The sequence below is a fragment of the Aristolochia californica genome, unplaced genomic scaffold (genome assembly GCF_029961685.1).
Source record: "Aristolochia californica isolate CCGP_79_NKW_82.1479 unplaced genomic scaffold, dmAriCali1.0.hap1 SCAF_4, whole genome shotgun sequence".
Classification (NCBI taxonomy): domain Eukaryota; kingdom Viridiplantae; phylum Streptophyta; class Magnoliopsida; order Piperales; family Aristolochiaceae; genus Aristolochia; species Aristolochia californica.
Window position 1 is genome coordinate 39,757,874 of NW_027182103.1, and position 23,127 is coordinate 39,781,000.

The 23,127-nt window shown below is 39.5% G+C and overlaps 2 protein-coding genes across 3 annotated transcripts; both read right to left on the reverse strand.

Moving 5' to 3' along the window:
- Positions 1–319: 319 nt before the first annotated feature.
- Positions 320–2,788, reverse strand: LOC137963718 (uncharacterized). The gene has a single exon (XM_068810888.1). It carries the CDS (start codon positions 2,774–2,776, stop codon positions 356–358), a length of 2,421 nt encoding a protein of 806 aa, XP_068666989.1. The 5' UTR covers positions 2,777–2,788; the 3' UTR covers positions 320–355.
- Positions 2,789–13,002: 10,214 nt separating this feature from the next.
- Positions 13,003–16,999, reverse strand: LOC137962450 (protein ASYMMETRIC LEAVES 2-like). 2 transcript variants are annotated; one of them, XM_068809319.1, is made up of 4 exons: positions 16,379–16,999; positions 15,992–16,142; positions 14,033–14,791; positions 13,003–13,177 (listed from the first exon to the last, which is right to left on the reverse strand). In XM_068809319.1, exon 3 carries the CDS (start codon positions 14,650–14,652, stop codon positions 14,056–14,058), a length of 597 nt encoding a protein of 198 aa, XP_068665420.1. In that variant the 5' UTR covers positions 14,653–14,791; positions 15,992–16,142; positions 16,379–16,999; the 3' UTR covers positions 13,003–13,177; positions 14,033–14,055. The 2 variants fall into 2 exon arrangements, with proteins under 2 accessions (XP_068665420.1, XP_068665421.1); XM_068809320.1 differs by lacking the exons at positions 15,992–16,142; positions 16,379–16,999 and having other exon boundaries at positions 14,033–14,824.
- Positions 17,000–23,127: the final 6,128 nt, after the last annotated feature.

A 23,127-nucleotide genomic window follows, 5' to 3' on the forward strand; every position in this document is an offset into this window, starting at 1 on the left:
GAGGGCAGTTGTGCAATTGATCAACAGAGAAAGAGACGGGGGGAAGGTGCTGGTTACAGCAATGTAAGCTGAAACTTGGACATGAACAGGCGATCTTGCTCTGACCAAGTAGAGAGATAAGGTTTTAGGGGAATAAAAATATGAGTTCCACAATATTCAGGGATTAAAATCCAACTCGTGAAATTTACTACATCCACCAAAATTTCTGCCATTGAAGGAGGATTTTGTGGGAGGTGAAAATAAAGTTCACAGTTGAAAAGATTGGATAAAAATAATCATATTTAAAATAATTGGCAGAAGGATTTTCTGAGGGGTGAAAATAAAGCTTATAGTTGAAAAGATTGGATTAAAATAATCACATTTCAAATAATTGGTTCTTATAGCACATTGTCCAATCTGAATCACCAGATGAAACCAGTCCACCACCATTAGTGCTTATGGACTCTGCACATCCAGGCAATTCAAGAGGAACTCTCAATTTGCATTTCCCATCTCTTCTTTGGTCATCCACATATTCAGGTGATCCAAACCCATTAGTTAGTTGTAGGTCATTCTCAGTTAAAGACGAACTTCTTAGATCAGGACTAATACCAAGATGGAAATCAGCTTTGAGAAGATCATAATCGTCGTCTTCTGATTGCCAGCAGTCCAATTCATCCATCTCAAAGATCCTACTAACAAGTCCTTCCCTACATGATATCCTCACAGCCGATGCCTTATCAAAATTTGTCCTTTGAAGGTGAGTTCCATCAGTTGAGTTAGATGGTGTGGCTGGATAAGACAACTGAAAACTCAAATCAGGCACTAACAAAGCTTTACTTGTGTCACATGTCACATGCAAGCTTTGAGTTGATGAGCTCACTGTTTTAAGAGCCTCCACCATTGACCTCAATTCAATATCATGATCCAAGTAATCTTCCATACTCATCCAAGAGAAGGCAATGTGCTTTTCTGAATGTGAACCAGAGCCAGGCGTACAAATAACATTTTGACTGCCCCAAGATTCAGCTGAATATGGAGAATCCTCTACACGATTGTATCGATATCCCCTCACTTCTGATAAACAGCTCTTGTTAGCAGCAGTTATAGCTGATGTGGTAGTTGAGGTCCTGTGAAGATCAAGATCACATTGTGATGCTTCTCGTATAAATATGGCAGGTCCCATCAATCCTTTGTCTTGAGGTGATCCATTGCCCCTTATTCCTGTTTGCTCATCTACAGAAGGAGACAACACCCAATTGACAGAAGTTTTAGTAGGGCAACAAAGTGATTGACACCTAATATTTTCAACGCTACAACCATATGGTATGAGTGAAATGGATGGCGATGTCTTGGTAGACTTTGGGTCTGGTGTATTGCGACCCTCAAAACCTCTAAATTGCAGCAACCCATTTTCAAGACTTGCTTCAATATTTTTGGCTTCTAGGACCAATGCTTTATGACCGATTGACTCTTCAAAATCAAGTCTTTGAGGTCCATTTCCTGCACTGCCCTCGTACACAGCAGCTCTGCAGAGATTATTACCAGATGAAGGTGGAGTAACCTCTGAAACCAATGTTGTTGGTTTTTCCAACCCTTCAAATTCAAGTGACCTTTTCCCAACAGCAATCTTTGAGAATCCGTCACTAGATGGAGGTGTAAAACAGTCTTCTACAAGCACAGTGGTGCTCCCCAAACCACTCAATTCAGGTGATTTATATTTGAAACTGCAGTCTTTTTGAACCTTATATGATGAGATCCAGTTTATAGAAGCTTTAGCAGGGGAAGGGTTCAAAGAAGTTCTATCAAAGATAACACCATTTGTAAACCCAAGAACATCCTGAATTTCCCTCTCTTTGCATGAACCACTTTCCTGAACTTGATTCTGAACGGTCAATATCCCTCTAGGCCTGCATTTTCGTTTGTCAGAAACCCCAACAAGAACATGACCAGCGGCAAAACAAGCAGGCGTTGAAGGCAATCCACCAACGACTCCATCAGGAATTTCGGGAGATACAGAAGCCTGAAGAGGCGGCGTAGTTGTTTCAAGTGTAGAAACAAAATACGACCCACTTGACGGCATTTTATTTACAGGTGTATCAATTAGTTCAGAGCCTAAACTTGTTTCAGTGAAACCAGAGGTTGATGGCACTTTGTCGGCTGGGGTTTCATTATCTTCCAGAACAGGCAGAAAACTGAAGGAAGGAACCTTACCTGCATCAGTTTGTGCTAGTGTAGCGCGCTTAAACTTTCCCTGGAAAATGGAATCATCGCCTTTTTCCCACTCAGACAAAGATGGATTAACCACACGGAACCTGGAAGGCAGCTTAGGTGCTGATCGATCACTCTTCTCCGCAAACTGCATACCATTTCCAGACGTGCAACCTGCTTTGTTTTCTGATAAAATTTGCCTCCGGAAATTCCCTACGGAAGTGAGTTTGTGATCATTTTTTCGCTGGAGAGGAGCTCGAGGTGCGCGTTTCTCTAAGTTGTTAGATCTGGGCTTTCTGGGATTGTCAAAGTTGAAATATTTGGTATTTTTGTTGGCAGCTCCAGGCCTGGGCTTGGAAGGGATGGGAGTAGATTTAGGGGTTCTGGGTAGGGTAATTTTCGAAGAGGAGTTGGAGGCAAGAAAGCGGAAGCAGCCGCTTGGAGCTTCCGCAGAGACGGAGGTCGAGGAAGCAGAGACATTAAGGTCTTTCAAGGGACTCCTGGGATTATCGCCCTTCGATTCAGAAGCCACCGGCTGATTTCGAGCAGCTGAGGAGCAGTTTCGGGAGACCTTCGGTTTGTTCATTTCTTGCTGCAACTCAGAGATGGGTAGAAAGTTTGAACGATGAGATGCATCATTTTGAAATGAGAATAAAAGGGGCATGCGAGTCACTTACTGGCTGTAGCCCATCACTAGATACTTTTTCTCAGATTTCAATATCCAAAAGCTTGTGGGACCACCAAAGTTAGTATTAGCGAACAAATAAAGTTGGACAAGACTATACATTTTTGTGCTGTCACAAGTAAGTGAATATTATTATTATTTTATTATTATTTTATTTTATTATAAATAAATATAAAAATAAATCAATATTTAAAATATTAATATGTGATAATAAATTAAACAATAGTAAGGTATTATAAATTAATTAAATTTTGATTAACCAAACTACAACTAAATTAAATTAAATTTATTTAAATTAAATTAAATTAAATTAAATTTACTTAAATTAAATTAAATTAAATTAAATTTATTTAAAATATAACCTAATTAAATAGTAGTAATTATACCAATGTAATAATTAACCTATAAATTAGTGTAATAACAATAAAAAATTATAATTTAATAATTTAAACTAAAATAATAATTAATTGAATTTAAAAATAAGTAATATCACCTTAATTAATTAATTATACTTAATGAATTTAATTAAATTATTACTAATTTAATTAATTTCATAATTATTATTATTATAATAATGATTATGTAATTATTAATTATTAATTATTATATATATTTAGTCATGTATATATTCTTCGAAGAGTTGTGCTCAAAAGAATTGTGTATATTTTTGTATGGTGCATGGCCTTTATTTAATTGTTGTATGGTGCATGGACTTTCTTTCCAATACAACACAATCAATTTTGTACATGTATCTTGTTATACATGAGATTTTTGGCCTCTCACCTAGAGGTGGCCTTTATTTAGGTAGTGAGATTATGTTATCCTTTGTTTTGTTGTTGATGTTGCTTGTTATCTTAATGTGAATCAACTTATTCAGAAACTTCAAACTTAGAAAAATTTTGACAACCGTGATACAACTTTTGTTTGCATCCATGACTAATTTTGTGTACGTATCATTGCTATTGGTTTCTTCTCCAAAGTGTTGACTTGCTTGACTACACACTCGCTAGTCCTTACCCATCATAAACATTAATTTTGTCCTACTTGAAGGTAATGCATGAGAGTGTCAATTTCCTCATTCATGTTTCCAGTTTGTTAGTCAAATTGTGTCCTACTAACTGATCTCTACCCCTTGATCCATCATATACCTTTTTTTTCTCCAGCGATTTCCATATTGTACAATTCGATTCTATCCCATGGTGGTATAGGTCATTTTTTACCTTGTCTATGATCAATACTACCTATTAACACACTTCTTACATGGGCAAAAACTCCGACCCATGCTATTTGCCACAGATTGAACCATCTAAATAAATGCATCTATTCTTTTCCTATAATGTTCACCAAATCTAAATGCATCTTCATTTATCCAACTCTTATTCATACTTATTTGAGACCGATGAATTCAACAACATATACACCATTATCAACAACAATCCTATAATTATATTAAAATTTTACAAATTCAACCAAAACACATACAATTCCAACTCCTTGTTCACTTGAATTCAGGATTCTATTGCACCCATTTGGAACTCAACACTATTTTCTATTGTATGGTTACAATCTAAGATAGTTTCCAAATTTTCAATAGCATCTCTCTGTACCCCTTATGTTACAGTGGTATTGTCTATTTTCCAATATGCACTACACTCTGTTGTCAAAACATAGTGTACAATAAGTCAAGAGATGATACAAAAAAATGGAGAGGACTTTCAGTGATATGAAAACAAAATCCATGCAACAATTATTTTAAATCATATAACATCATACAAGGTCAAACAATATTGTGAGTCCCAAACTGTCTTACAAGATTGTCCAAGAGTTTGTTCCCTTACATTCCAACGTTCATACTCCCTTGGTATGAATGGGGCAGTAAAACGCACTTAATTTAAGACATTGGAACATACTAACAAAATTATGAATGGGAAGCCACATTTTATAAAAGTAATATAATACAAAAGAATGTATGATAACTACACATCTAATTGATTGTCTCACTAATACGTCACTACAACCCCTAACAATCTTAATTTAGTGAGACTAGGTCGTGGTCTACCTATACCCCATAACACTTTGCTCAACCAAACCTTTTTAATGTCAAATAATGGGTTTGTTATACTCATGTTAAGATCATATTTTTTAATTTTTGCCATCTTAATTATCAATTGTTTATGTTTATAAATATATGTTACATATGTTATATACGTATTATGCTCATTGTATGCCCATATTTGTCAATTATTTTTCATCCTAACTATCAATTGCTTATGTTTATCGTAATAGTCTTCGTCAGTATATCAGCCGGATTCTAACTCCCTTAAATCTTCTCAAGTACTAAGACTCCATCCTAGAGCCGATCTAATGAAATGATAACACACCTGTATGTGCTTTGTTCTGTCATGATAAACAACGTTCTTTGCTAAATGAGTAGCACTCTGACTGTCACAATACAACACATTTTTCTCATACTTGAGACCTCATTCTTCCAAAAAAACCGGCAACCATACAATCTATTTGCTAGACTCGATCATGACTACATACTCTGCCTCAGTAGTAGAAAGTGCAACTATCTTCTTCAACTTACAGACCCAACCAATTGTTGTACCACCCAATGTGTATACATATCTAATAGTACTCTTCTTGCCATCAATGTCTCCAACCATGTCAGCATCTACATGACCTTGTAATCCCAAGTCTGACTTTCTGAAACATAAGTCTAAGTCAGCAGTGCCTCTCAAATACCTGAGAATCAACTTCACTACTTCTCAATATTGTTTACTTAGATAACTCATATATCTACTCACAACTTCCATTGCATGAGCTATGTCTGGTCAAGTGTACATTATGGCATACATGAGACTGCCAATAGTAGAAACATAAGGCACATTGGCCATGTAGGCTCACTCCTGCTCTGTAGAAGGTGACTGCTCTTTAGACAACCTAAAGTGACAAGGCAAATGAGTAGTCACTAGTTTTGCATCATTCATGTTGAACCTGTTCAACATCTTCTTCATAACTATACAAGTTGGTGTATGTCCTCTTAAGTCTTTTTCCTTTTGAAATATGTGGCCCTAAGGGCATTGTAGTCATTGCAAATACCTTCTCACAACTATTTACAGCCTCAAGGCATGGGTAGAGCATATAGCCTCTTCTTTTGGGTTCAATTTCGTCATTTGCTCCTCTCTCTTTTCCTCTTCTTTATCTCCTTCAATTTCTTCTCCTTCCCTTCCCATGAGTTTGAGCATTGTCTCTCCTTTTCTCTTATCTTCTTCCTAGGGGTGGCATCAACCAGAGCTAATCTCAAACCTCCATATGCTCGAGTTTGGTTTGATCTGAATACTTTGAACTCAAACTCAAGCTTGATCTCAACCTCGAGCCTAAAATGGGAATCGAACTCGAGCCCAAGTATTTTAATCGAGTTTGAGCTCGAACTCCAACCTATATTTAAAACTTTGCATAAAATCCGTATCAAAATAGACTATAGGCCTCTGCATCAAATTGTACATAAGCTTTGTTTAAAATTGTTCGTACACTCTGCATAAAATTGCCCATAAACATTGATAAATTATGCTTAAACTTTGTCAATAAATAATGCCAGCATAATAGAAAACTTAAAACAACTTGCTGAATAAAAACTACGAAAAGAAACTTATTTGACTCTCATTTACTTGTTAACATCTAGATTATTACAGTTTCAATAATGATTGATATAAAAAATTATATGACAAATTTATTTTCTAAACTAGTTTGATATTATGTTCCTTCCAGTCCCTTACTTGATTCTAGGCCAAAAAGTTCCAATACAAATATGATTGGGCCTTTGGCTGGCTTCTAATTTGAGGTATTGGGTTTAGTCCTAATAGGATTTGGTGTGTAGTGTGCATAATCAATAGTCAAAAAGAAAAGATTCCATTACAAGTGAAAAGTATTATCATCCAAATCAGATTCTCACCATAAAAATAAACACTTGGTCCCACCACACCTGCCTTCAATAGCACCAAAAGTTTCAAAATACTTATGATATTTCACCGTTCCGCTCTACAAAGGAAAATAAAGCTAATATGTTTTACAAAATAAGTGAAAAAGGACTCACCCTTTCCTTATTGGCCTCAATAAAATCCATGGAATGTCTGGATTGTTATCAGGAGTACACAAGTTGACGATCAAAATGAACTAAAAAAATCAATAAAAAGAAAAAGAAGTAAGAGTAAGAAAAAGGCTAAAGCTTGTCGTGGAGAAGGAACGAGTCGAAAAAGATTTTACTTATAACACGAAAGAGAAAAAAGAAGACAACAATAGAGTCAATGAGAGGAAGGGAGAGGCAACATTAATGTTGGCGTGAAATCTTTCGTAGATTCAAAATGAAAAAGCCTATTAACATGATTGTAGGAAACGGATTGCTTCCTTCATTCTGTGATTGATTCTGTACTTTGATTTTAGGATCTAAATTGGACTTAAAATCAGCATGAAATATCTTATAAATAGCCTCCTAAATGGAGAAGAATATATCGGAAAATTCTTTGAATCTTTGTTATTGCTTTGGTTACTCCATACAACAAGGTATCAGAGTGGGAGAAGTTTTTTTCCGTCGTCGTCGATGAAGAAGTTGTCGTATAGCCAAAGACCAGAGCAACAACTCTGACGTCGGAGGGAAAAAAAAAAAAACAAAGCAAGTCTGCTCTACCATCACCATGAACAAAGAACACGGTATACGTGTTATATCTTCTCCTTCAGTCGTCGCATAACACCACCGAATTCTGCCACCCGAACTCCGCTGGAACCCACCAAACCACTGTCGAACCGCCGCCGAATCACCGCTCGGCTTTCCGACGCATCACCAGCCCAGCGAAGAGGAAAACATTCTTTGTTGTCGTCGTGAATAGAATCACTGTCAAAGAACACTGGTGGAAGCTCTGAAGGCTGTTACCACTCGACCTCCCAAAAAAATCGTATCGTTCCCGAAACTAGAAGGATCACTGCGGTCGCCGAAGGAAGTAGACGACCTTTGTTGTTTTCTCTGCGACTGCTGACGGTCCAGTAGCCGAAACCACATCGCCGATGAGCACTGAAGATCACCGAAGACAGCCAACGACCGCACCACCGCCCCCGTTATCGCTTACGACCACCACCATCGTTGAAGGAAGCGGACGCTCTGTCGCCGTCACCGAAGGAGAAAGGTGAATTTTTTTTTCTTAACTTAGGAACTATTGTTGCTTTATTTCTCTACCAATCGAACCGACCCAGACCAGCAGGTCAACTCAGCGGATCCGAACTGAAGACGTATCAGACCTGAATCGGTCCAAAATCGGACCAGAACCAAACCAAAGCCGAATCGATCCAGGGCCAGAACCGAACTGGACCGATCCAAACCTGACTAATGAACCGAACCAAACCGCGACTACTAGCTGTAGGAATGTTTCTAGGAACCTAAAACCAGGTTTCGTCGTTCTCTATTCGACCGCGGGGGAAGACGACCCACCGTTGCCGAAGAAGAAGAAGAAGAAGAATATTGTCGTTAAGCCGAGGTCTGTTTGCCGAAGATGACGTTGTCGTTGCCGAAGACGATGACACTACTAAATACTGTCATTCTTGCTACTGTCAGAAACTTTCCCGTTGTTGTTCCGCTCTGTTTGGAAGCAAGGATCGTCGTCGTGGGGAAGAAGGAGAGTTACCTTTTCTCGATGATGATTCCATTTCGGTTTAAAGAATCTTTGTCCGGAAAGTTGTTGTTGCTGAAGTTGTCGTTGTCGAAGAAGCCGATTGCCAAAGAAGTCGGGAAGAAGCATTGTTTCCTGATTAAAGATTGTCCTAAGTTAAGAAATTTTATTATTTCAGCACCAGGTTCAGCGCACCGGACCCAAACTTGCCTGAGTCAACTTGGACCAGCGTACCAGCAACCTGAGGTACTATTTCTGCACTAGCCAAACCGAGTCAACCTAGAAAAACTCAGTCCGAACCAACCCGGTCCGGGTCAACCTGACTCGGGCCACCTATTTCTCCCTGTGTCGTCACCATGATCGAAGACGCGCGTCACCGAAGACGCTCTGTCGTGACCACAAAACCGAAGGCGCTCTGTCATGACCACAAAACCGAAGGCGCTCTGTCGTCACCCATTACGGAAGACGCTCTTTCGTCACCCATCACCAAAGACACTTTGTCGTCACCCGTCACCGAAGACACTTTGTCGTCACCTGTCACCGAAAACTGTCTCGAATTAATCTCTAGTTCATCGCAAGAGCACGGTTCAGAAGTGCTCTCGATGAAGAAGACGACGTGACCAGATTTGACTCAGACCAGACTTAATCGAACCAAATTATCGAACCGGACAGAACTGAACGTCTGAATCAGATCGCACAAATAGACTTATGCTGATCGCACCCAATGGAGCGCTCAAGAAGACCGGATATATGACATATTTTGTCTCAGACCAAGCATAGTATACAGCAAGAATTTATACAACTCACTTGGCAAGTTGGGCATCCGATATTTGTATGCACCAACTTGAGGGGGATCAGCATAAGAGTGTTGGCGTGAGCTGTCTGAGCTTTCTTTCAGAAGAGGAAATCTTCCATAGAATCAAAACGAAAAAGCCTATTAGCGTGATTGTAGGAAACAGATTGTTTCCATCAATCTGTGATTGATTATGTACCTTGATTTTAGGATCTAAATTGGACCTAAAATAAGCATGTAATATCTTATAAATAACCTCCTAAATGGAGAAGAATATATCAGAAAATTCTTTGAACCTTTGTTATTGCTTTGGTTACTCCGTTCAACAATTAACGAACCTAAGATGGGGCAAACAATTGAAGGATCTCAATGAGGCATTTGCTAAGGCAACCGACGAACAGAGAGAACATTGTCACTAGCTCCTTGAGAAAAAAAGGGCATAGAGAGTGCAGTAGGGGCTTGGGAATGTGTCGGCCCCGAGAACGAAGTGGCCACCGAATATTGGAAAATGGACAAAGAATGGAGGATTGGAGAGAACTAGATGAGACAGAGATTGCATCGCCAATTTTTATGTTTGGACTCTAGAGTTTCGAGAGAGTTCGAAGTCAAAACAAAAATGAACACAGATATGGATAGGTAGATAAATAGAGAACAAGGTCTAATTGGCATCAAAATAGGAAAGATCAGCTTAGATCTGATCTATTCTGTGACTTTCGTCGCCATCGGTAACACCTAAGTCTACTAGAGGTTGAAGACACCAAAGAGTGAAGACGAACATGGCTTGCCCTAGTCTCTCGATGAATGCTTCTACTTTGCTAAATACTTGCCCGAAGAGTTGAATGCCCTTATTCCCCTTGTTGCCCGCTTGTTTAAGTAAATGAGAAGGCTCGCGAACCGAATCGTCGATTGTTTACTAAAACGACCCCCGAATCCAATCTTGAATTCTATTCGAGATCAAAAAATTTTAACCGAACCAAACCGAACTCAAGCTATTCGTGAACCGGCTCAATTCGATGCCAACCCTACTTCTTCCCTCTTCTCTCTTCTCTCTTGTCTTAGTCCCTTGTAATAATGTGAAGAGGGCCCTAGAAATGAACATTACTTATTTAGTTGGATACTTCGTACATGAAGATTTTTTCATCTTCAAGAGTACAATCTTCTTCAATCCCTTTTCATCTTTTTATGCATTTATTAGTTGGACCTGTATAGTTATATTAATTTGGTTATCTAATTAAATTGTGGGTTTATTTCTCTGATACCCTTGAAATGTCACATAAACACCTAAGTATACCCATAAGTTTCAAACTAAAGCGTACATAACTCTACAATATCACAAAAAAAACTGCATACAGTTGTTATTCCCTAAGTTCAAAAGTATCAAACGGGGTAGATCACCCTATTATATAGTCGATATAACCATTACATGAAAATGGGCAAACAAACCCCATAAAAGATAGGCTTATGAGTGACTCATTTGATAGAAGTACACATAATTGATATTGGATAACTAACTATGGTGTTCAGAATAATACAGATGAGTGACACCTAGAACTACATCAGAAGAATCATAATAACACTTCATCAAAGTTTTTTTTTTATGTTTTTATGTCATAATTAAACTTAACCAACATAATTTAAGAGCAAGAGTTGTTAATTTGAAATCCAAGGATATACAGTTAGATTGATATTTTAAGGTTAAAAGACTAACTGTTATGGTCCTGGGTTAAATACTTGGTTTTCCGCTTCCTACCAGGTTGGTCTTTTGTATAGTATTGGCTAGGTACTAATCACTTACCTAATTATAAATGTCATAATATACATTGGCACCAACTGTTGCACAGTCTTATGAATATAACTTGATTTTTGTCACACATTGTATACCAAAGAATAGCATGTTAAAGGAGGTACTTTCCATAATAAATTTCTTCAAAAAACTTTTTATGACTTGAAATGTCCAAAATTGGATGAGCAAGTGAATCTTCATTATTGTTGGTCATCAATTACTTCAACAAACAAGGATTTAATGAAATGAGCAGACTTCAACATTTGTATTATCGCGTTTTCCTCCTGGATTTGTGCTCCGATTGATTAATTCCACTGGCAGATAATCCACCTTAATGCATCCATGCAGGAAAGAGAACATTTTCGCGAGTAGAACTTTTTATTTATATCGGTTTCAGAAAAAGTAGAACTTTTTTGTCGAACATTAAATACGAATCCATATCCATTACCGTTTGAGGTGACACAGAGATGAAGTGGAGAAGAAGATGAGGAGTAGTATTAAGTAGCGTAGAAGGTGTAGCTGTTAATAACCCAGGTGATAATTCAGAGGCAGGAAAACTAAATCATTGGAGTGAATCTCGAGTCATCAGAAAACATCAGCTCGCAAAACCAAAAGTTAAAAAAACTTCCCAGAAAGTGAGGAAGGAAAAACGTCAAATGTAAAGTAGCGATAGAGATCCGTCTCCGTCAGGGAAGAAGGGAAGGTTTGAGGGGAGAAGAAACCTGCATTCTGCAGTGTGGAGTGAGGTGTAGTCAGAAATGAAAGCTGGATGTGAGGTTGGGTAGGTGGTCACTGTTACGAGTTTTAAAGAGGAGGGAGTCGAAATTGCAAGATTTTTGAGTGTAGGGAAGCGTGTAGTTGGCAAACTCCGAGAAGGAATGGTCAAAACCTGAAATGGGAAGGAGAGGGAGGAGCAATTAAGAGTTCCAAGTATGTATAAAGAGAGGTTTCATGGTGTTGGCACTGTCCAATAAATGCCGAGTTTTCCCCGATAGCCGTGCTTCTGTCGGGATATCCCCCAACCGTCCCTTTCCTGTGTCTAATACTCCCTACACCGGCCTCCGGCCACCGGCCTTCGCCTGTGGAGGACGACGAACGTGGGCATACATTATGGCAATGGCAGTGTCATGATTGCTAGGGTACGTCATCATTGTCAAGCTATGTTTTGACTACGTTTGAATGGGAGAGAACCATGAGTTTTTTTTTTTTCTTTTTTTCTCTTTCCCTTCCCTCGTCTTCCTTCCCCTCCAGCGCTCGCTCCCCCTTTTCTGTGCATTGGGATTTTGATTGTGGCTCTCTCCATTAAATGCGCCATGGCAGCTTTCCTGCAACGGCATACCTGTGTCAATGCGTCGGGGGGAAGACATTCGGGGAAAGTCTTCTTGCTTCTCACCTCTTAAAACCCTTTTTGTCTCCTCGTCTTGTCCTCTCCTTACTCTTCTCGAAAACGACTTCTGCCAGGTATCCCTAAATTTTTCCCGTTTCTTGCGCATAGGGAACCATAGGAAACTGCCTCGCCCGCGCCCACTCCCGCTCCCGCTGCATAAATATAGACGATGTTACAAGTTTACAACTACAAAACCTATACACATTATTCGAGATTTGGGAGTTTTTGATAACAAAGCTTAAAATTTTCCCGTTTTGTAAGGGTCTAAGTTACTCATTTTAAAGGAGATAACCGTGCTATAGTGGCATCATTCAGGGGATATCTAATCTCTCTACCTAATAAGTTTGGCTAAATAAGGACAGGTCTTATTCGATGAAGCGAAGATAAAAATGTGGATGACTTTCATTTTCAGTTTTCCCTCCAGTGACCATTGGCTACTTCAATTCATAGAGGTAATAGAGGTAACGTACTCTTATAAGTATTTTAGTAACTATAATGCTCACTGATAATACAAAACGTCCAGCTTTGACACTATCAGACGACGGGACAGTAAAAAGTGAGACAAATAAAATTTATAAAAAAAACAAATTCTAGGTTTTTTGTTGTACTTCCTCTTGGTCTCGAACAAAATCGAGCTGTATTCTCTCCCTCCAGTCCAGGAAACTTCATCCTCCTAAACCTGCGGGACAGAAGACGGACATTATCAAGGTAACATGACAAATATATTGAGTAAAAAAGGAAAAAGGCATCAGGCGATGATAAAGGTGTAGACTGGATGTAAATTGAGAAAAAGAGACGATCGACGCAAAACATCTGAAGAATCTCTTCGGCAATCATATCAGCCTTTTCAAGCTCTTAACTCATTGTTTTATTTCGGAATCGACTCACCGGGACCTTCCACTAAAGCTTAAAGCAATCATCAGTTTCACTTCATGACATGATTCAGCAAAGCGGCAACTAGCCTATCATAAGAGCATCAATATATTGCACGCCATGAAGCTTAATTGCCATACTTGAGGTTCTTCTGAGTTGAAAACGATTAACATTTGTACAGAAAAACTAAAAACACAGACACAAACCCAAGTATCGAATAGCCTCGGCTCTCAATTTTATAATTGTAATTCGCTATTGCTGTTTCATTAATGTTTTTTTTAAGTATTTCTTTCAATCAATATGTGCATTCCGCTCTAGCTATTAACAAGCTTGATTGGTTATTAAGTTTCTGCGTTTAATTTTGGTTAAATTTTGGGGTCATTTGCATTTTCTGTTAAATGTTTACCAGCGACAGAGGAAAAGCCAATGAAAACTCAAGGGCTTGATTTATTTGAGCAAAAAACTTTGGATTTACAAGATGAATTTCGTTTCACGCCATTCCAGTTATGTCTGAGGTACCTGATGCCCTCAGCATCTTCAAAAAGTTATTAGCTAAAATATGCTTTCCATGATATTGAAAGATTTCATTTTTTTTTTTTGTCTCTTTCTGCCCATTCAGTACACAAAATTGGAAGGAAAGAAAAAGGTATTCAGAATGTACCTGGAAACAAAGACAAATATGTTCTATGCAGGCCCAATGCTCCGACGATCGTCCCCTCCGGCCCTCGGCTGCTGCTGAAACTGTCCCAACGGGCCAATACTTGCAGAGACGTTCATTGCCAACAAGCTAGCATCATAGGCTCCACTAGCCCCAAGCCTTGCCATCTCCGAGTCGTAGTTACTTCGCATCATCATCTGCTGTTCTCGAGCGAAAAACTGGTCGCGTCCTAGCCCAATTCCCATCGGAGTATTGCCTATAAATCCATGCCCAGTTATACCCACGTTCTGGTACTTGGACAGCTCCGATTTGGCACAGGTGAGGTCTATTTGGAGCTGCCTGAGTTGGTGCTGCAAGAGAGATATTACACCCACGCAGCCATATACTGGGTCTCGGAGGCGCATATCGGCCTCGTACGCCAAGGAGTTTACGGCGTCTTCTCTCTGGTGAGGGTGGAGGTCGTTGAGGAGCTTGGTCACGTTGCTTGCACCGAACACTTTGTGGACGTTGGAGAATTTCGTTGGCTGATCCGGCGGAAAATATGGAGCAAAAACACATTCCGGCTGACATTTCCGGCGGAGAAATTTGCATGCGGCGCAAGGGGAGTTTGAAGAGGATGCCATTTGGCAAGGCAGGAGCTTGGTACGTGGTAACAGGTGTGTCTTGTGCTGGGCTTAAGACTTTAGAAACCGGAGGTTTAAGTGCAAGTTCAGCCGCAGTAAGGATGATGATATATGAATCTTGCAAACATTGCTCTTGTATCTGCAAGAAAAATTAAGAAGTCGAAGAAATTTAAAATGCAGTTGCAGAGGCGTAATTTCTTAACAGTGACGATGAGCTACATAAATGATTAACTGGCAGGAGATGTGGAGTAAGTGGGTAAGTCCAGCTGGAATCAGGAGGATATGTACTCAGAACAGAAATCTTCTACAACTGTTGTTGAACTAATGGTAGAAAGGAAGAGATGTAAAAAAAAAAAAAAAAATGCAAGCCTGACATTGTACTAGTACTAGAATGAAGATTTGTCTGAGGGGTTGCTGGTTTCCAGTAAAAATATACCGTGGACCAATGGGAAATTATAGGGCAGCGTCAGCCTCAACATCACACAAGAAACTTTGTTCTTCTTCCTCCAAATAAAGAGAAATAGTAACAAAAAGAGTAAAGTACAAATGTTATAGTGCGGACATGGATATTGCCTACTCTGAGTTGAAACAGACTAAATTAAAAGTAGAACGGCAATCAAGAATAAAGGAATACCGTCCGCATGGTATAAAGTAGAAAAATATACGTAATTTATTTTTTTTACATCTAGTGACTAGGAAGGAAAACTTTTAGCACTAGAAAAGGATTGCGACATTATATAATAAAGTATACATGATTTACTGTTTATCTCTGATTCAGAGCTATAGATGCTCCGAAAGTGCCGACTTTTTCTCAAGGTCGTGTGCACTGAGAAACAAAAAAAGAAAATGACCCACGAAATTGTAGGAAAGTGGTGAAAAAATTGACCTCATGAAAAGTAGAAACATCGTTTTGTCCGATGCAGGGATTACATATATATCTTTCTAATATCAGAGAAGGTCAAAAAACTGTTAGAGAGAAAACGGTAAGTTTACTTTTATGGCTGGTATAGAAGCATACCTAATGACTGCCCGAGTGGAAGAGACGTAATTCATCCACAGACGCTACTAAATCTCTAACCAGATTCAATCAACTTTCACATGTTTAAGAAAAAAATCAACTAAAACAATCGTAAGTATTTTCGTCATGAGACAAGTAACAGTCTCTACACAAGGCAGCCGATGCAAGTCTTTTCTTGGTTTTACCTGAGCAAGGACTAATTAGTTCTTATCAAAAGGAACTTCAACTATGAGACATCAGAGAGTGGGAGATGCCTTGATATCAAGGAAAATGTAAAATGATAAGAGCTACAGGAAGAAATGGTTGAAAAATGAATTATACCTCTTCGAGTTCCTTGCTCTTGAGAATCTGGTGACGAAAATTAATGGATGACTTTTCACTTTTTGCCGCTGGAATTCGTGGTGCTGAGATCGGCAAGCAATCGACTCAAATCTTCTCTTCTTTGATCGTTTGGCAAATTTTAAGAAGCAAGCTGATAACGGAAGAAAAATAGACTTAAAAATAAGTGAAGATCCGGATCTTTCCAGATTTAAAATAAAAATAAAAATCGAACAGAATCAAATCTAAAATCCGTTCGAGATATTGCAAAATCTTCTATCGCCGCCTGTTCCCGCAGAGGACATTTGATGCCGGAGTTAAAACTTGCCGACGGCTTCTTCAGAATAAAATCTGATAAGAGAAATCAGACGAGAAGTCAAGGATTTTTACCGCTGGTTTTGGAATTGGATCTCGTGAAGTCGTACAAAGAGTTTTAGATCGTGTTGTAGTTGAAGAGATTGCAGTGAAAACGATGAGCACTGGAATAAAGAAACATGAATGAATGCCTCAAAAGGCGATTTAGCAGCGATCCGAGAGAGCGACTGATTTCTTTTTCTCTTGTAGCTTACGTTCTTCTCATCCTCTCCTCGATTTCTGCATTCACCTTTTTCCCTTACGAGTTTTTCGCTGCTTCTTTTTTTTAGTGACAGTTCAACTCCATCCAAGATATTTCTTGATATCTCTGTCACTTTTTCTATTCGTTCTCCTTTCTCAGTCCTCCCTTCACTTGTTCTTCTTCGAAGCTTCCAGTCTTTGTCCTCTTGCTTATAGGTTCAAGCAAATCTCTCTCCTCTTCTCGCCTTCTTTCCGGTTCAGATATCTCACCGTATTTCACTCCGATTTTCCGGAAAAACACAAAGGAGCAGAAGAGCAGCAGGTAGCCAACGTTTCAGCCTAGACAAAGCACGAAAAGATGGCGGAAGTGGAACAAGGGCGCGGCGGAGCGAAAGGGCGGCGAGAAAAGCGAGAGTGAGATTTATAATGCAGTGCAGTATCCGAGAGAGAGAGTATGAAAAGAAAGAAGAGAGGGAGCCAAATGATCTGACGTCTCGTCGCCGGAAAATCCCCCTTAGAGTCGCCGATAGCGACCCTCGTGGTCACATGAGCATGTCGTGATATGACCGCCTCTATTTTTTGGAGCTTAGGGTTTGCATTTCCAATTTACCTTTCCACTCCCCTCGAAGTTTTTCTCTCCAAGTAGTAATATCCAAATCCCCATATCCCCTTATCGGTAGGTCCGATTCCGATAAACCACCGATTAAGAGAAATGTCTTCGACCAGGCGTCAAGCCAGGTCGGACTCTCGTTAATTGCAGATTTCGCGTCTTTACGCATTAATTAAGCAAACTTAGTTATATATAAATATTTCCGAGAGAGTAGCCGGTTAATAAGAGACAGGTATGACAGGCAACCGGTGAATTAATGCAAGCGACAAACATCCACTGCGAGTTAAACCGCTACCTGCGCCAGGACTTTTTAATACATCCACCGCGTTTCCAGGCTATTCCCGGTTACCAGAATTCCGCCTCCTCTAGGTGGAGCGGTCCACACAAACGGTTTTATCCGGATTCCGGAAAGGTCTAATAAACGGTAAATGGGCAAGAACAGCATACGACGGTCGTACAGAACGAGGTACGCGGAAATTAAAAGCCAATTGGTTAATTCAAAGTTAGTCTCACGTAATCGGATCTGGTGGGGAGACGGTTCCGATTCCAAAGCCCGACATGGTACACTGTCCGAGTGTCGCGTCGATAAGACTAAACCTGGTCCGAACGCCGGGACAACCGGCCCGGGAACGTGGGGCTGTGGTTTTGAAAAACCAGGGTCGAGGTTGACTTGAGGTAGAGGATGAGGAGGTGGGACCCCGGGGAAGGAGGGAGGCAAAAAGCATGTCACGTATTGTAACATTTCATGTCAGAGGAGAGGTTTAAATGGCTCCCCTGAGGCTTCGGGAGACGTGCGAGAATTAAAAGAGTGGGGCCGGTACGGGAGACGAGGGAGGGGGGAAGCGCGGGCGGGGACAAAAAGGTTTTGAAGGTGAAGAAGGCAGCACTCGGCAGGCGGCACTCAGCAAGTGGCAGCAACCGAGTCACAGCAGCAGCGGCGTTAGCGTGCGTGTGTTCGTCAATGACCCCCACTTATTGCCACCAAACCGCCTGCCACGTGTCCGTACCTCTGCTCCCTGACCGCGGTCTGGACCATCCATGCCTCCATGCATCTACAACCATGTCCATGCATGACGTTACCCCGGAATTGACCGTTTTGCCTTTCAAGTCTTACAAATTAACTAAATTCCACCTTTCTTCCCCGACCGAATCCTCTGCGGCGGATAATTCCCTGCGACATTAAAACTACTTAGAAATATGTACGAGTACTTGTTCCTTTTGGCACCTGAGCAACTCGTGGAAGAGGAGCAGATACTTCCTCTCGGGTCCTTCCGAGCTGCGTTTGTGGGAGGCGCAACAGTTTTCCGGCGACTACTTCCGTTCATTGTTGGCCAGCAATTCCAATGTCTGAGCATAAAAGTGTCTATATACAAGGAACAAAGGTGGAGTGGGAAAGCTACACTAGAGAAGATGAGAGGTTATCTTGGGTCGGGTGGCTACTTGTGGCAACAAAGCCTCAAAAGAACAAGGGTAGAATTCTCTTGTGTGTCAAAGAGTGAAGACACGGGGAGACAGACTGGGTGCAAATATGGTCAGGTATGTTTTGAGGCCTCCAGCCTTTCCAAAATTGTGGAACTTCACATCAACTTATTGCCCACTTTCATGAAGGGTCGTCTCCCTTATTTCTCATTTATCATTTGTTAAATGGAATAAAAATGGAACAAGAATTCTTATCCTAAAACATGTGCAACTACACTGTATTAAATAGAATGGATATGGGTTATATCATACCCAATGACCTGATTATTTATAAATTTTATTTATTAAATTTTCATTTGAGTTAATGTATGTTTAAGATAAAACACGATTCAAGTACTTTTTCTAATTAAGGAAATCGAAATGTTCTTTTATTGATTTTGTTATCCGTTAGAATAACATTCTTTAGCTTTTGTCTACATAATTATGTGTTCTTTACGTTATGAATTATAGGATTTAATCCATGGATAATTTGGTTTGAGAAGAAGATGAAAAAAAGGAAGAAGAGAAGAGAAGAGAAGATGATAAAGAGAAGGCAAAAGCACGAGTTGATGAGAGAAACTTTAGGGATTAAGAGAGAGCACACGAATGGGCTTCTCCCCCTCTCTTTCTTATTTATGTAGGTGGGGCATGGATGTCCTAATACATAAGAATAAAAAATACTTAAAATAACTACTAATTATAGCTTATGCCACTCACTCTCATATTTACATAGAATACCACTCAAACTACTTCAACACTCCCTCTCAAACTGGGGAGAAAACATCAAATATTTCTAGCTTAACTGTGAGTGACTTTATAGCAATAGCCTTCATGAAGATGTCCGCCAATTGATTCTTTGAAGGGATATATTGCATAGATATATTCCGACTTGAAATTTTCTCGTATGAAATGACAATCTATCTCAATGTGCTTGGTTCTCTCATGATAGACTGGATTAGTCGCAATATGAATAGATGTCTGATTGTCACAGTGAACTTGGATAAGTTTTGTTATCTGGAACCAAAATTCAATCATGAATAATTTTAATCATAACAATTCAGTTACCGCAAGTGTCATAGCTCTATATTCCCTTTCCGCACTTGATTTAACCACTACATTTTGTTTTTTGCTTCTCTAGGTGACTAGACTGCCTCCAATAGTTGTACAGTAACCAGATGTGGATTTTCTGTCATCAGGGGACCTTGCCTAGTCAGTGTCAGCAAAGCCTCCACTTTCTATATGATTATAACATTTATATAGCAGCCCTTGACCTGGACTTTTCTTGAGATACTGAAGGATTCTTTCCATCTCTTCCCAATGTGATTGTTATGGTTTATGCATATATTGGCTGATAACACTAACTGAATAGGAAATATCTGGTTTTGTGATTGTGAGATAAATCAGCTTCCCAACTAACTGTTGAAACCGATCAACATCAACATTATTACCAATTCTTGCACACAACTTAACATTAGGTTCTATAGGTGTGTCAGTATGCTTACATCTAAGCATCCCAGTCTCCTTCAACAAATCAGGTATGCACTTCCTTTGTGATAGGACTATACCATATCTAAACTGAAGAACTTTAATCCCAAGGAAGTACTTGAGAAGCCCGATGTTCTTGGTTTGGAACTCCTTATTAAGATCCTGTTTTACCTTCTGAATGCCACAAAGATCATTGCACGTAATAACAATATCATCCACATATACCACCATAAGAAACTTGCCTTTAGTGAAAATTTTGGTAAACAGTAAATGGTCATGGGTTAAGTACCTATGTCTTCCGCTTCTAATAGGGCGGTCTTTTGGAATGTATTGGCTAGGTATGTAACATTTGGTATCAAAGCGGGCTCCCACGTCGTGCGTTCGAATCCTGGAAGGGGCGACCTAGAGGCCATATTAAAATTACTGGTATGCTGTAGGAACCATCGCCGATGACAGATTGTTGTCGATGAGAAACCACAAAGAAAATAAATTTTGATAGTTAAAGCTTCAGGAAGCTTGTTATGCTATTACTCGAATAGGGACGAAGACGAAGGAGTAGGTAACGGAAGCTTGCCCAGATTTTAGTTCCACCATTGCCAACATTAACAGTGCAGAAGACTCCTTCAAGCGACCCTCACGCAGCTTGATAAAGTCGGAGAGTGAACCGCCTTAGATGTACTCCATCATAAGATTGAAGAAGGTCTCACCATTTTCCATTGTGATGTCATAACCCACATACCGAACTATCCTAGGAGAAGAGAGCAAAGACAAAAGCCTCTACTCCCGCAGGCATCTTCACTTGGAAGTTTTGGCAAAGAACCAGCAAGCACTCTAACTCAGAAAGTTTTCTTCACTGCTGATGTGAGACCTACTGAACGCGAGAATTTTTTGTTACTCCAAGGATTCTCTACTATATTCGAAAGATCATTTTCTAGCGATTACGAAAGTTGTTGTTATCCAGCTATCGACTCATTGGTTTCCTTCCTCTATGTTGTCATTTCTGGACGAACACGTTGTTGATTTTCCTGTTTTGTTTCTTATTGTAGAAACTCCTCTCATCGCTGGCTACGCCCTCTCTGGTTTTCCACTCTGTTTGGAAGCCGGCCTCACTGAAGACGATGACAATGTTGTTGAATTAAAAGTTTCCTAAGTTAGGAAACTTGATTTAATCGAGCGTCGATTCAGCACCTACCGAGACTCGAATCGAACTCGCCCGAGTCAAGCCGGCGAACCAGCAAACCGAGGATCACTTGGTTCTGTTCCAATGGAGTCAACTCGGAACGACCTAGACCAAGCCTAATCAACTCGGGTAGGGTCAACTTGACTCAGCCCGGCTCACTTTCTTCCTGCATTTGTTATACGGGTTCAGGTCACATGTTCTTTGCCTATTCCTCCAGCGATTCTACAATATTAGTATGATATCTAACTAGGTTTGACTCGGTCCTTTGTCTCCAGTTGGATTATTATTTGTAGGTATTGGCAGCTTATTACTTGGTTCCAATATATTATTTTGTGCAAATTCCTTATTTAATGATGGACTCGTAGCTGATTATTTTATGGGTCATTTTTGAGGTTTATTTGGTTCGTGTTATATGGGCCCAAGCCCATTTCAGCTATTGCTATTGTGTCTCTTTGGCTGAGACATTATTATTAAAGAAGGACTTCTCAGTTACTAATTGTTGTCAACATTGGTTGTTTTGATGAAGTAGAAAGCATGACCCCAAAATATCATCTTTCGAGTGATTACTCTTTACCCCCTTTATTGGCATTTATTACTCCTTCCATTTGAGAGGTGCCCCGTGTTGGGACATCGTGATGGAGGAGTTTTACTACACTTCTGAGCAATGCCTATGGACTCACTATCTACAAAGGATATGAGTGTCCAACATCTAACATGAGTCATTTGACTGGAGTATGGAGCGATGTCTTACGAATATGAGTGATTTTACCCCTTTTATTGGCATTTATTACTCCTTCCATTTGAGAGTTGGTGCCCCGTGTTGGGACATCGTGATGGAGGAGTTGTACTACACTTCTGAGCAATGCCTATGAACCCACTATCTACAAAGGATAGGAGTGTGTCCAACATCCAGCATGAGTCATTTGACTGGAGTATGGAGCGATGTCTTATGGCTAGGAGTGATTTTACTCTCACTTATATAATGATTGTTGGGCCTCTTGGAAGATACCACCAACTTGAGGGAGAATGTTGGAAGATATGGTGGACAGCCATATTATACGGGAAGATTTTATACACCATTTGCAATAAGCTAAGCATTTTTTATGTTTTTTCACCCTTAGCTTCAGGGGGAGTGTTGGAAGATGGGCCCAAGCCTAGACGACAAAGGGCCACAAGTCCAAGTGTATGGAAGATGGGTCCAAGCCCATAGACAAAAGAGAAGGCCCATAGGCCCACACAGTGATGATATTATGGTAAATAAAGAGTCGTATCATAAAGATAACATTGATGTAACAGGGGTATAATTATAATATTATAATTTTATCAATTTATAAATTGAATTTCAGGGCGAGGGATAAGACATAAGTCCATAATCTCTTTTCTCTCTTGTTTTATCCCAATGAGCTAAATCTATGGAGTTATGAAAATCAACAACAACAAACTGATTTATGTAAGAGAGAAAACCCATAATGACACCAAAACCAAAGCTACAAAAAAATTCCAACAACCAGCAACAACTACTCTGAAACATTGGACAAAGAGCATCTAACATTTTATACTTTTTCTTCATCCAAAGTTTGAAAATGAAAACTTGAAACTTTGAAAAAAAGGGCAAAGCAGAAATCTAAAGAAGAATAAAATAAAAAAGAAGAAGGTGGATGTGGTCTTTGTTGTAAATTTCTTGTCTTCTGTTTTTTCACACTTTAACATACTAATTTTATATAATAAAATATGCTTTTTATATAAATTAATGACAGTTAATATTATATTTAATCACTAGTTTAGGAGTGAGAATTTAAATAGTGCAAAAATAACAATTTTATTGTCTACTTTGATATTATAAAAGTAAGC

What these genes read in the sequence shown, in the direction of transcription:
- LOC137963718 (XM_068810888.1), bottom strand. Translation starts at nt 2,776, where the DNA reads ATGAACAAACCGAAGGTCTCCCGAAACTGCTCCTCAGCTGCTCGAAAT.
- LOC137962450 (XM_068809319.1), bottom strand. Translation starts at nt 14,652, where the DNA reads ATGGCATCCTCTTCAAACTCCCCTTGCGCCGCATGCAAATTTCTCCGC.